At 41.0% G+C, this 13392-nt stretch overlaps 1 protein-coding gene across 1 annotated transcript in view; it reads left to right on the plus strand.

Moving 5' to 3' along the window:
• The window catches only part of STK39 (serine/threonine kinase 39), a 315215-nt gene that overhangs the window by 291998 nt on the left and 9825 nt on the right, over nucleotides 1–13392 (plus strand). The window contains exon 17 of the mRNA XM_039470095.2: nucleotides 4735–4799. Within this exon, the coding sequence (XP_039326029.1) occupies nucleotides 4735–4799 (65 nt within the window). The remainder of the gene's footprint in view (nucleotides 1–4734; nucleotides 4800–13392) is intronic.

Genomic DNA, 13392 nt, shown 5'->3' on the forward strand with positions numbered 1-13392 from the left:
CGATGGTAAGAGCAGGGGCAGAGAGCTGGACAGGGAGGAGTTATGGAGCCTTTCCTGGGAAGATTCAGGGTAGGAAATGGCAAAAGATAATAAGCTGGAGTGGTTGGCCAAGGCCAGACCATGGAGGGTCTCACTGACCATGTTAAAAATTTGGACTTTATCCTGAAGTTAATGGGAGCCGTTAAACAGCATTGCTTAAGGAGGTAACACACTCTAGTTCTCAATCTGCATTCTCCAGTGAGTGTGAGAAAGAGGGCTCTAAGGAGGTGAGACCGAAGGCAAGGAAACCAGATAAGATATTGCAGTTGTCCAGGGCAGAGAGGAATAATTTATTAATCACTTGCTATACATCAAGCATTATTCTAAGCGCTTTATGAATGTTAATTAATCCTCAAAACAAACCCTATAGGGTAGGCACCATTAATATCTTCATTTCACCAGTGACCAGTGCATGGCCTTGAGCGCAAAGAGGAGGCTAAGTAAACTTCGTTCAGGTTTACGCAGGTCACACAGCTGTGAGCAGGAGGATTTCAACCCCGGCACCCTGGCTCAGGAATTCAGGTTCCTCTACACTGTGCTACAGTGCATCTCATGAAGATAAAAGCCTGGAGATTTAGGGGAGATAATGGGGTGAATCTTCTATTTTGTCCCAAACTGAGTAAGTTTTCTGTTTGTGTCACTGTACTTTAAAGAAATCTAATTAGAAACAAAAATTAATTTTATATTAGTGTTCTAGCGGTATCCATAAGAAACCTACTCTCATACCATCTCCTTTTCTCCTTACATAGAGCTTGGATTCTCTCTCTTTGCAATCTCATGCTGCCTTTCTGCATCAATCTATTCAGGGTGTCTCTTTGGATAAAACAATATTTTGAAGTCATCACCTTGTTAAGTAACCCAAGACCATGCTTTTGTCTAATGTTAGCAATTTCTTACTATTGGAAGTAGTACCTTAGACTCAGTGTTCATCTTTTCCCCATAGCTTGTGTTTGGAAATAGCTAGAATTAAGTGAATTAACTCACTGTCACCAGAACATGGGATTGTTGTGAAATAAGCTGGTATCTTGAGAAAAAGTGTATCTTTTGGCTACTCAGAATATAGACATAGACTGTAAATAGTCATTATATAACTTATTTTTCTGTCAAAATGTGAAAATTTTCTCAAATAACTTAAAATGGAACTACCATTTAACCCAACAATCCCACGACTTGGTATGTATCCAAAAGAAAATAAATTGTGCTACCAAAAAGATGCATGTATGCGTATGTGCATCACAGCACTATTCACAATAGCAGAGACATCAAATCAACCCAAGTGCCTATCAACAGTGGATTGGGTAAAGAAAATGTGGTACATATACAGCATAGAATACTACGCAGCCATGAAACAGAGAAACTGTGACATTTGCAGGTACATAGATGCAGCTGGAGGCCATTATCCTAAGTGAATTAATGCAGGGACAGAAAACCAAATACCACATGTTCTCACTTGTGAGAGCTAAACATTGAGTGCACAACGGATACAAAGAAGGGACAGACACCAGGGCTGACTTGAGTGGAGAAGGAGAGAGAGAGGCAAGGGTTGAAAAATTGTTGGGTACTATGCTCAGTTCTTGGGTAACAGGATCAGTCATACCCCAGACCTCAACATTACACAATATACCTACGTAATAAACCTGCATATGAACCCCTGAATCTGAAATAAAAGTTGAAATTATTTTTTTTTAATGTGGAGAATTTTAGTCGTGCAAGGAATGCACATAGAAAACAGTGTCTGGAAAATGCCTGACATAGTTTGCAAAAAGTGTTGGCTCTGCTGCCTTGCCTCCAGTGGATTGCCCCAAGCATGATCTTATTCCTTCTCTGTTTAGATTCAGGGAAGTACTGAGCATCAGCGTCTTTTCCATGTGGCTGTTAATGATACCGTTATAGTTTCATAAAGAACAATACTTACCTTAGGCCAAATGTTCTCCAAAAATAAAAGTAAATAGAAACTTCCAGCCCTGACAGGTATTCAAGCCTCTAAATTATGATACAGAGGAACAAAAACAAAAAAAATAGAAAACAATTAATTGTTCACCCGAAGATGTCCTATAGCCCCAGTGGTAGGGCTTGAGGGCCACAGTCCCTGGAGCCTCAGTGTATATTATTGGTGTTCTTGTTTGCCCAGGTGACAGAGAAAGATGGGCTGGGAAGGGAGGGACTAGCTTGAAGATAGCACAGTATCTGCAGCAGAAACCAAGGGGCATGAGTTTTATTTGGGAAAGCCGAGAGGAATTTGAAATGAGGCAGTGTCTACTGAACAAGCAGGGTTCAGAAGCCCCATATTTTCTGGAAACTTGAGTGCCTTACAACAGAAAGGTCAGTGTTCTCAGCACAGGCTCAGGCGGCTCTAAAGCAACAGCTAGCCCTACCCATCTCTCCCTTCTCAGCTCATATTCCAGGTAAGGAGCATTTTTATTTTTGAAATCCAGGTGCACAGGTCAGGAGAAGGGAGAAAACAGTGACACCCATCCTTTTAATGAGCATTGCTACTGGAAAAGAAATTAGCATCACCCTGAATTTTATGTGATGTCAGTTAAATGAAGGTGTTTTATAGCACTTTACAACAAATTAGAATCAACCAAATTGAAAGTAAGCCTAGCAGCTGGGATAAGTAATCAGGTAAGTGGCCAGTTTTGCTATTTTTGCTTTGAGCTGAAGACAGAATTTGAATTTTTAATGTCCCAGAGATGTGAGAGTCACAACTGGGGAGCGTGGTTTCTGGGATGATTGTTTAAAATGTAGGCAGCTCCATCTTGCCCTTCAGTCTCCAGCTTGCTCGACATATTCCCTGGAAATTGGCCCTCGTATATATACGTGTACACTAGAGAGAGGGTTGTGAATTAGTGTAGGCTAGAGCTCTGCTTTTGGCTGAACATTAGCGAGCAGACTGGAAATAGATGACCCAGAACAAGGCAGTAAATCATCCACATTAACCGAGAAACTCTAATAAAAGGACTGAAATTTATATGAAGAATTTATGGCCACTCATGAAATCAGCCCAAATCAGAGAAACTATTAGAACACTTTTATGTTTTAAGAAAATGGGTACTGTGTTCATTTGGTGTAATTTGCATATAGTCAGAATGCCCTGACATGATAAATACTGGCTTTGGTGGACAGGGTTTTACAGCAGAGCTGTGCACTCCATGAGCCAATGTTTCTTGCATAAATTACGTGATGATTTTAATGTCTAAAATACGTTCAGAAAACTGTTGAAAGGCCACAGGAAGCTTTGCAATGCTAACCATTCTGGAATTGGTGCCCTGGGATATACCTGATATGTGTGTGCTTGCTTATGTGGGCAAAAGAAAGAGGAAAAAAAGAGGCAGTGGGTGGGAGGGGTGAAAATGAAACCGCACATCACTCAGAGTGGAAGTATTAAAAGAGCAACAAATGAAGATAAAATGATGCTTGCAATTATGGTTTATAAAGAGAAATAGGCCATATTGAGTATATAATTTTCCTTTTTTCTCCTCTGCAGCTGATGGATTAAATGAAATAAACTATCTGCAGAAAATCCATGTATCTAGGTTGTTGTCAATCTTAGAGAAAAATTAAATTTGCACAGATTTTGTACTACTTTGCACTTACGAATTTTCCACTTGAAACACTTTTCTCAAAATACTTATATGTTTACTATTTTATCTTAAATTTTTTATCTAAAAAATCAGATAATTTTTCAATACCTAATTACTGAAGCAGCAGATAATTTTACTCATAAAAAAAATAAGTGACAAAGACATTCTCCCATAATTTCTTCAACAGTAACTTATTGTTCACTAAGCAATAGCCCTTATTTGATTTTCAGGACTTTATGCTTCAGGTGTGGATATGGAGAAAGTAAGTTTTAAGTTTCCATCATCATTACCTCTTGATAATTCTGTTCAGAAACAGTACCCTGAGCCAGTGGAGTAAGTAGGAAAAGCTCACTTCTCTACTGGGGTGTCAAATATATCATGACACCGTGGAGAACAAGGACAGATCTCCAATGAATCCAGCTAATACTGGTAACATATCTGCAGCACTGAGCTCCAAACTGACAGCCTCCAGTCTAGTGCTTGACCCTGTTCAGTGAACTTGGGTATTATTCAAGGTGGCATTTCCCTGGTTTGACAGATCATTGTGCTCTGAAAGCCTTAAAACATGCACTTGAGTTGTAGAGGTTATCCACTGTATTTTGTTGCTTTGATAAAAATGGATTCAAGAGAATTGAGTGAATTTATAGGACAGGAGTTCAAATGTGCTGACCTTCTATTTCCAGAGAAAGGTTCCCCGCCTCCCCCTCCAACCCATTACCTCTCTTCTTTGTGGTACTGCCCTCTCCTGGCTAATAAATTTCTTGGTAATGAATATTTAGAAAAGCCAAGTGGTGGAAACCCTGGGACCTCCTATCATTTCTTCTTTCCATTAGAAAGTAATTTCAGATTTTATTATATGAAATGCAGAATTGACATACAGAGATTAATTCAGATGTGCATAGGTACAAGATTGCTGAAATGATATCAATTGTTGTAGAAAAATATGTGTATGAGAGTAATTTGGTCATTTATATGGACTTTGCAATGTTTATGAAAGAAATGATTTTGCAGTTTATTGCATCATTAGTCAAATTTTCTGAGTCATTGATGTGAAAATCCAGTGTTATTGGAAATAATTTGGACCCTTTCTCTCTCTGTTTGTATTTTACAGTGGCTGCTAATTTACAGAAGATTGTAGATGATCCCAAAGCATTAAAAACATTGACATTTAAGTTGGTAAGTGGAAAGTTATGGAAAGGAGGAGGTAATATTTTGCCATGCTGTGCCAGCAGGGAATAATAATCTAGTTTAATAATCTACTCTGTAATTTTGCTGTTGTTGTTTTCTTTTAGAACCAATTTTTGCATTTGGAAACATTTGCCTCTGCAACATTAGGGAACATTTGCTGATTGTGACTGGAAATGTTCTCTTCTGTGAGCCAGCTTGTTCTTTTCTCATCACACCTCTAAGAGTGGTCATTTGAGAATCTTGAAGCCTAGGTTATTTTGCTTGCAGTTTGTATCACAACTTGACCATACAGGCAAAATTATACTGAATTCAAAGCAACGCTCTTAACAAAGCTTTCCTAAGACAAAAGCCAAGTGGTTAAAACTTAAAAATAGAGGCTGATTGTTGCAGAAATGATTTAGGTAATCGGAAGCAACTTAAAAATAGAGGCTGATTGTTGCAGAAATGATTTAGGTAATCGAAAGCAATTGTCGAACAACTCACCAAAGGCTGGCGAACAAAGACACAACATTTTACCTCCACATTTCATATCACAGGAACAGATTGTTTGTAGAGAGAAGGTACTCCAACAGTTACGCTGTGCTAGTAGATTTTAAACGTAAGTACTAGGTGGCCACTGGGATACAGAGTACTGAACATTCTGGGGTCACTGTAAGGCCAAGATACTGGTGGTCAGAAATGGAGAGAAGTTCAGATAGTCAAAAGTGACCATTTTCCTAAGTTTTAGCAAATAGTACATTAAGACACATTTTAAAATCATAAGTTAATTGTATTAAAGGCTGGTCAGAATCCCACAAGCAACTTTAGATCTAGATGACCAGCACTTTGCTGTGCACAACATATAGTGCTGAACTTTTTTATATTTGTTGAATTAAATGGAAAATGTGGGTGACCAAAAATGTTAAATGATTAGTTACAGTAAATATGAGCCTGGTGCTAATTAACTTTCTGGGTGTTGCTTCCCATCTAATTTTAGATATCTAAGCTGTGTGATAAAAGAAAAACACAAAAGATTTTCACAGAAAGTATAAATCTGAAGGAATTCTTTTTGCTTTGGTAAGAAAGTAGCATTTTATTCAGATGTAGAGTGCTAGGGTAACAAATGGGAAAATTCCTCTTTTGGTTTGGAATGACACAGTCACCTCTTAATGTGTTGTGTTTTTTTGTTTGTTTGTGTTTGAGAGTATACTGATGAGAAAATGGCTTCCTCTGTCAAGCCAATGTATGCTTCTTTATTCATCTTTTTAATACCACCTCTAGAACGTTTTCCTAATTTCTAATATGCAAACAGAGATAAGAGTCTGAAATTCTCATGCTGGACTTTTCTCATTCTCTTATAAAAGAGGAACAGTAACGCTGGCCCTTTCCTACTACTGAAGATTTTGTAAAAACAGGCACTGTACAATCTCTAGGTAAACCATAAGAATAATGTAAAACTCTCCCTCATCTCTTAATCAGCTTATATGTTTCTTAAATTCTCTCGATTCTGTCCTCTTCCCTGCATCTCCATTTCCTGCACTGAAGCAGGATCCTCTCATCTTCAGAAACTAATCTTCCTGCCACCAATTTGCCAGCTTTTGGCTCTGTTTACCGCCCTGTGGCTATAGCCAGAGTAATCCTCCTACCATCCCAAAATGTAGTAGACACAGAGTCTCCACTGACCTCTTGTAAACTGCACACCCCAGGACGTAGCTAATGAAGCCTGGTCTGCCCCCACCCCTTCAGCTCTCCTGCTTTACCTTGATCTCTGGTAGCAAGCCCAATTCACTTGGGAACCCCAGGCTCTCTTGGGTTAATTTGCCCAGGATCACACAGTGATCACACAGATCCCGATTCTGGAAGCTGCAGACTCACCCCCTGGTCTAGCCTCAAAGCCCATGCTCTCAACAGCCATTCATTCTTGTAGGCAGGCCCCTGTGGCCTTAGGGTTGTACAGTTTTCTGGCATTTTGCAGATTCTTCCTTTTGGATGACTGGATACATTTACATTGGCTAGCAATGAATCTGCATTGGCTAAGACTAAATCTCCTTTGTACTTTCAGCAGATTGAGTAATAGTGGCCTGTCAGGCCCAGGAGAGTTTTGGAAGCAAATCATGTATGTTTTCCTTCCCATTACAGTTGGAAAATGTAGTAGTGTGGTGTTCACAGTAAATGGAAATTGATGGCTTATTCTCCCCAAAGATAAAGATGTTAAAGAAAACTAAACTCAGGAGGGACCTTATTTCTGTCACTTAACTTTCTGTCCAGCCCTTGTTAAGCCCCAGGAGGGTTTCTTTGTTGCTCTCAGCTGCCAGCCAGTTTGAAATACACTTGACAGAGCTAATTTGAACTGGTTTTTGGTCCAGTCTTCCATAGAACACTAGCATCCCAATAAACTGCAGAAATTCAAATGCATTTACCTTCATTCATTAACGTGGGTATTTTGTTGAGGAATAAAAGATCAAAGTATTTCAGCAGTGTTTTTCCTCATAAGCTGCTGCTGCACAGGATCCCTTTATCTCTCAGCTGTTTATCATTATTTTAATCTCAGTGCCTTTCATTACTTTTAAAGGAAAATATCAGGGGCCTGAAAATTGTCTAATGAACAGCAGTGTCATGATACTGTGGTTCTTTACCTCTCTGCAGAGTGGTTTCACTCCGGGAAGAACAGGGATGCTTTAAAAAATTAAATGCCTAAGGCCACAGGGGCCTGCCTCCAAGAATGAATGGCTGTTGAGAGCATGGGCTTTGGGGCTAGACCAGGGATTAGTCTGCAGCTTCCACTCTGTGATCCTGGGCAAATTAACCCTAGAGAGCCTGAGGTTCCCAAGATACGAAATGGGTCCTGTTTATAGGACCTCATATCTTGGGCCTACAACAGATATTCTGATTTAATTGTTCTTGGTGCAGCCTGGTCTTTGGGAATATTAAAAGGACTTTATGGTGGTTCCAGTGTTCAGCAAAGCCTGTCCTGAGAAGCATTTCATTTGTAGATGGCTCAATCTCCAATGTCTTTCCTCTCCCACCTCTAAGCACTATTAGAAATATTGGATATGAGTTTGAGAAGGTGTCTCTCCTTATTTTGTCCATCTGCTTATATAAATATTAAAAAAAAATAGCCCAAGGAGCAAGGATATTGGCTGTATAAGGAAGTGCATTTATTTATTTTTTCACTATCCAATGAGATCTTTGGCTTTATTTGACAGGAAAGAAAATGAGTAGGATTTCCATTGTTGGTATGGCCAGGGGCTAGGAGATCAGATTCTCCTCTTCACTTTTAACAAAGTGATTCAGGCATAGAGGGCATTACAGCTCAACTATTATGTGCTTTGAGTTTGATGTATTAGTACTGTTTTATTAGTATTGTTGTAAGCCTTGAGACAGATCTTTATTTTTAAGCCATTTCTGAATGGACTACTTGGCAGTTGTCTTGGGAGTTGTGTAAGGAAGTGAATCTTGCTGCGTTTGATTTGGAATTTTTGAAATTGCTTTAGAAAGAACATGAAATAAGATACATTTAATTTGCCCTTGAAAATAGAATACAAATTTTGAGAACATGTAATTAACATCTAATTGGTAAGCATTAACGTGGACATTATGGATTTTAGTTACTGAAGTTTAATAGCATTATATGTATTGCAGAGAGAAATTTCATAAGCATTTTCACAGTGACTAAAGGAACTTATTTTTAGAAGTTCTCGGCTTCTGCATAGTTGGAGGCTGCGTGACTAAGGCAACATTTTGCGAAGTGCAGGTAAAGTCGAGCCTGAAATGGGGTAACAACTACCTAAGAGTTTTCTCCTCCTACTGAATGGGTAGAAAAGTGAGACAAAGATCTTCAAGGAAACGTCCAGTTCCAGAAGGTTTACGTGGCAGCTCTGTGTTTCCTACTCCCAGCCTAAAACAGTTGCGGTCCGCATGTGGTCCCCAGATTGACAGTGTCAGCTTCCCTTGGAAACTGGATTACAGTGTAAATTCTGGGACCCCCATCTAGGGACTAAGGAATGAGATCTCTTGAGAGTGGGACAGAGGAATCTGTTTTAACAAGCCCTCCAGGTGATTCTCATGCAGGCTGAAGTTTGAGAACCAGTGCTTTAAAGGAAACTTGTAGTTTCACACTGGGAAGCACTGGGATAGAGCAGTAGTCCTCACACTCTATGGTGGGGGCCACCTCAGAGTCTCCTGCTGATTCCAAAGTGCACCCACACTTGGGGTGGAGGGAATCCTTGTCAGTGACACCAGGCAACCACACCTTCAGCTCGTCCATGGGATGCTGTCATGACAGGAGGGGTGAGGAGGTGGGGGTATTCACAAATCAGAATACAGCCTAAGTGAAACCATGCATGGTGTCATATACTGTCACACTAGGTCCCTGATAATGTATACATTTTCCTTTGGTAGCGGAGGCAAAATGTTACCTCTGCCCTTTTAGGGTTTTCTGGCTGGGCCTGGAAGTAAAATAACATAAATCAGATTAATAGGAGAAAAGCATACACATTTATTTAATCTAAGTTTTACATGACATGAGAGGTCTCATAACGAAATAAAGACTCAAGCTGTTAGAATTGAGCACATATATTGAGTTGGATGAAGCATTACATGATGAAAGGCACCAAGGCAGGGGGTGCTGGGATGAGGGTAGCTCACTGTGGAGAAGTGACTGGGAACACAAGGATGAGTTTCACAAGGTCTGTTTGTGTAGATGTCTGTCGGGAGGGGGCTTCTGTTACCCACCTCTGGTGACGAGAATATCCTCCTTCTTCCAGGTGCAGGGAGGAAACCTCCCACATGGGAGTTTTAACTCCTGCTGCTTTTAGGAATGTCAGAGGGCCCTCCTGCATCTGCTGCTGTTGTTTTTCAAAGTGTCTTTACTTCATAACAGTGAAATAGAAGCGTGGCATATTTTGGGGTAGCATGTTCTGAACTTCTCTTTCACTTTCAAGTTGAGGTTCACAAAGCATGGGCCTCAAACTTCTGAGACCCTTTTAGGGGATCCTGGATGTCAAAATTCCTTGTTATTTACCTTTTCCACTGTGCTGATATTGGTGTAAAGCCATGGTGGGTAAAACTGTTAATGTCGGCATACATGCAGCCACATCAGACTGCACTAATAGTCACTGTGTTCCTCTAAGCCAGCCACTGTCACTCACTATAAAAAAGTAAAGTCAGTTTCACTTGAGAATTTTCCTAACAAGGCAGGAAACATTGACTTTATTGAATTTCAACTAGAGGACACATCTTTTCAGTGTTCAGTGTGATGAAATGGGAATCACTTCTTCATTATACCGGTGTACATTGACAGTCTCCAGGAAAAGCACTTATGAGATTGTTTGGTTTGAGCTTACCTAGTTGTTTTTTTCTTTCTTCATGAAACATCATTTTTACTTGAAAGCACAGCTGACAAACTGTGGTTATTCAGACTCAGCTATTTGGCAGACATTTTTTTCTAAGTGAAGGATGTAAGACTGGCACTTAAAAAAAACTGACAATATTTGTTGTTGGTAATAAGTTAAAGCTTTCAAGCAAAAATAGCATTTTGGAAAACTTGTATCACCACTGTAAGCTTGACAGTAACCTAATATTTAAAGACTTTTCTGATGAGACTGGTGATGGGTGACATTAATGAATATGATTTGTTGACATTGTATAATGAATTGTTCATATTGTATAATGAAACATGTCAACATTTAGAAGATCTGCATCAGTCATTGATGCTTAAAATCATGCATGGGTAAAAGATTCACTCAAAGTGCAAGGTAGACCAATAGATTTTAAGGTAACAGAGTATGAAAACTTTAATACTGAGGTTTCAGAGTCTATATGGCAACTAACATTAAAGAAACGATTACTTGGCAAGTTTTAGTGCAGTAACAAATGATATCCACAACTATTTTGAAAAGCTATCAAAATACTCTTCCCTCTTTCATACACATTTGAGGCTGGATTTTTTTTTTTTTCCTGTACTTCAAGGAAAACAGCATAAAACAGTACATTGAAACAGTAGATTGAATACAGAAGCAGGTATGAGAATCCAGCTGTCTTTTATTAAGCAAGGCATTAAAGAGGAAATGTGACACTTTGGGGAGGATCCCAAGATGGCCGAATGAGAGGCAGCTCTGGAAAGCAGCTCCCAGTGTGAGAGACATAGAAACCAAGTGGTCTCCACAGTTCCAAACAAGGTATCAGGTTCATTTTGTGGGTCTGGTTGGACAGTGGGTATAAACCAAATAGGGCAAGTTGAGGCAAGGCCGGCGCACTGCCCCACCCAGGAGGTGCATGCAACCAACGAGAGGACCAGGGGATCTCCCCCTCTGGGATTTTGGTCAGATACAGTGCTCCACCCAAGCCCTCTGCAACCCACAGAACAGGAGATCTTCACCGGGCTGAAAAGCCTCAGTAAGTTGCCTGAACAGGGAAGAACAGCCACTTTGGCCAGAGCTGGGGCAGAAGCACTGGCTGACATGAAAACCAGAAAGCCACTGGATGGATCTACCCTCCCTCCAGAGGGAAGGCGAACTGAAAACAGGGAACAGCCCAAACGGCAGGATAGGTCCCCCCTCCTCTCCCTTCAACAAAGCCCAGCAGACTGAAACTCTCATGCCAGAATTTTGCAACTAGAGAGCGACCAGGAACAATCCAGCTTGGCTGGGGGTGGGGCAGCTGCCATTGCAGAAGCAGGCCTAACTTTCCTGAGTAAATAAAAGATGCAGCAGCTCCACTGAACTTGTGACAGCCCAGCAGCGCCTCTGCAGACCAACAAAGGAAAGGTCGCCTCCCCAAGCAGCTACCTGAGATCAAAACTATATAAATCCAACGAGATGGGGAGAAAACAGCACAAGAAGAATGAAACCATCAAAAACCAGAACACCTCTCCCCTACCACAAGATCACAACTCCTCACCAGCAAGGGAACAAAGCCGGACAGAGAACGAATTTGACGAATTGACAGAAGCAGGTTTCAGAAGGTAGGTAATAACAAACCTCTCTGAGTTAAAGCAGCATGTTCTAACCCAATGCAAAGAAACTAAAAACCTTGAAAAAAGGGTAGACGAAATGCTAACTAGACTAACCAGCTTAGAGAACATAAACGACTGGATGGAGCTGAAAAACACAGCACAAGAACTTCATGAAGCATACACAAGTTTCAATAGCCAAATATATCAAGCAGAAGAAAGGATATCCGAGATTGAAGATCAACTCAATGAAACAAAATGAGAAGGCAAGAAAAGAGAACAAAGAGTGAAAAGAAATTAACAAAGCCTTCAAGAAATATGGGATTATGTGAAAAGACCTAATCGGTGCTTGATCGGTGTACCAAAACATGACAAGGAGAATGAATCCAAGCCGGAAAACACTCTTCAAGATATTATCCAGGAGAACTTCCCCAATCTTGCAAGACAGGCCAACATTCAAATACAGGAAATACAGAGACCACCACAACAATACTCCTCTAGATGAGCAACCCCAAGGCACATAGTCGTCAGATTCACCAGGGTTGAAGGAGGTAATACAAAGGGCAGCCAGAGAGAAAGGTCGGGTCACTCACAAAGGGAAGCACATCAGACTCACAGCAGATCTCTCAGCAGAAACCCTACAAGCAAGAAGAGAGTGGGGGCCAATATTCAACATCCTTAAAGAAAATAACTCTCAACCCAGAATTTCACATCCAGCCAAACTAAGCTTCATAAGTGTTGGGGAAATAAAATCCTTTATGGACAAGCAATTGCTGAGAGATTTTGTCACTACCAGGCCTGCCTTACAAGAGCTCCTGAGGGAAGCACTAAACACAGAAAGGAAAAACCAGTACCAGCCACTGCAAAAAAGAACCAAATGGTAAAGACCAATGATGCAATGAAGATATTACACCAACCAAAGGGCAAAACAACCAACCAGTAATAAGATGGCAGGATCAAATTCACACATAACAATATTAACATTAAATGTAAATGGACTAAATGCCTCAGTCAAGAGACACAGACTGGCAAATTGGATAAAAAGCCAAGAACCATCAGTGTGCTGTATTCAGGAGACCCATCTTGCATGCAAAGACACACATAGACTCAAAGAGATGAAGGGAAGATCCAAGATGGCCAATAAGACACAACTCCCGTGCACAACACCCAGCAAGAGAGATGCAGAAATCCAGAGATCTCCTAGCTCCAACCGAGGTACCAGGTACATATCAATGGGTCTGGTCCGACAGTGAGCAAAGCCCACTCAGAGCAGACTGAGGCAGGGAGGGGTGCTGCTTCACCCAGAAAATGGATCTGACCAGTGAGTGGGAGGCTCTGCCTCTGGCGCTCCAGTCCAGATACAGTGCTTCCCCCAAAGTCTCAGCAATACACAGGGATCTTTGCCAGTCAAGTGCCAGGAATTACAAGCGTGGAGTTGAATAAGAGCCTGCGGACTGAGCTATGGCCCCTTCCCCCAACCTGGAGAGAGAGGGAGCTGTAAGCAGGAGCAGCTGGGCAGGCCCCTACCCCATGACCAGAGAGAGAGGAAGCTGAAAGGGGGAGAAGGCTGGGTGCAGCTGGGTGAGTCCCTACCCTCCTCCACAAACCCCAGAGGGCTGAAGCTCTGACTCTAGTGGGTTGTGCAGCCAG

The sequence above is a fragment of the Saimiri boliviensis genome, chromosome 5 (assembly GCF_048565385.1).
Source record: "Saimiri boliviensis isolate mSaiBol1 chromosome 5, mSaiBol1.pri, whole genome shotgun sequence".
NCBI classification, from domain to species: domain Eukaryota; kingdom Metazoa; phylum Chordata; class Mammalia; order Primates; family Cebidae; genus Saimiri; species Saimiri boliviensis.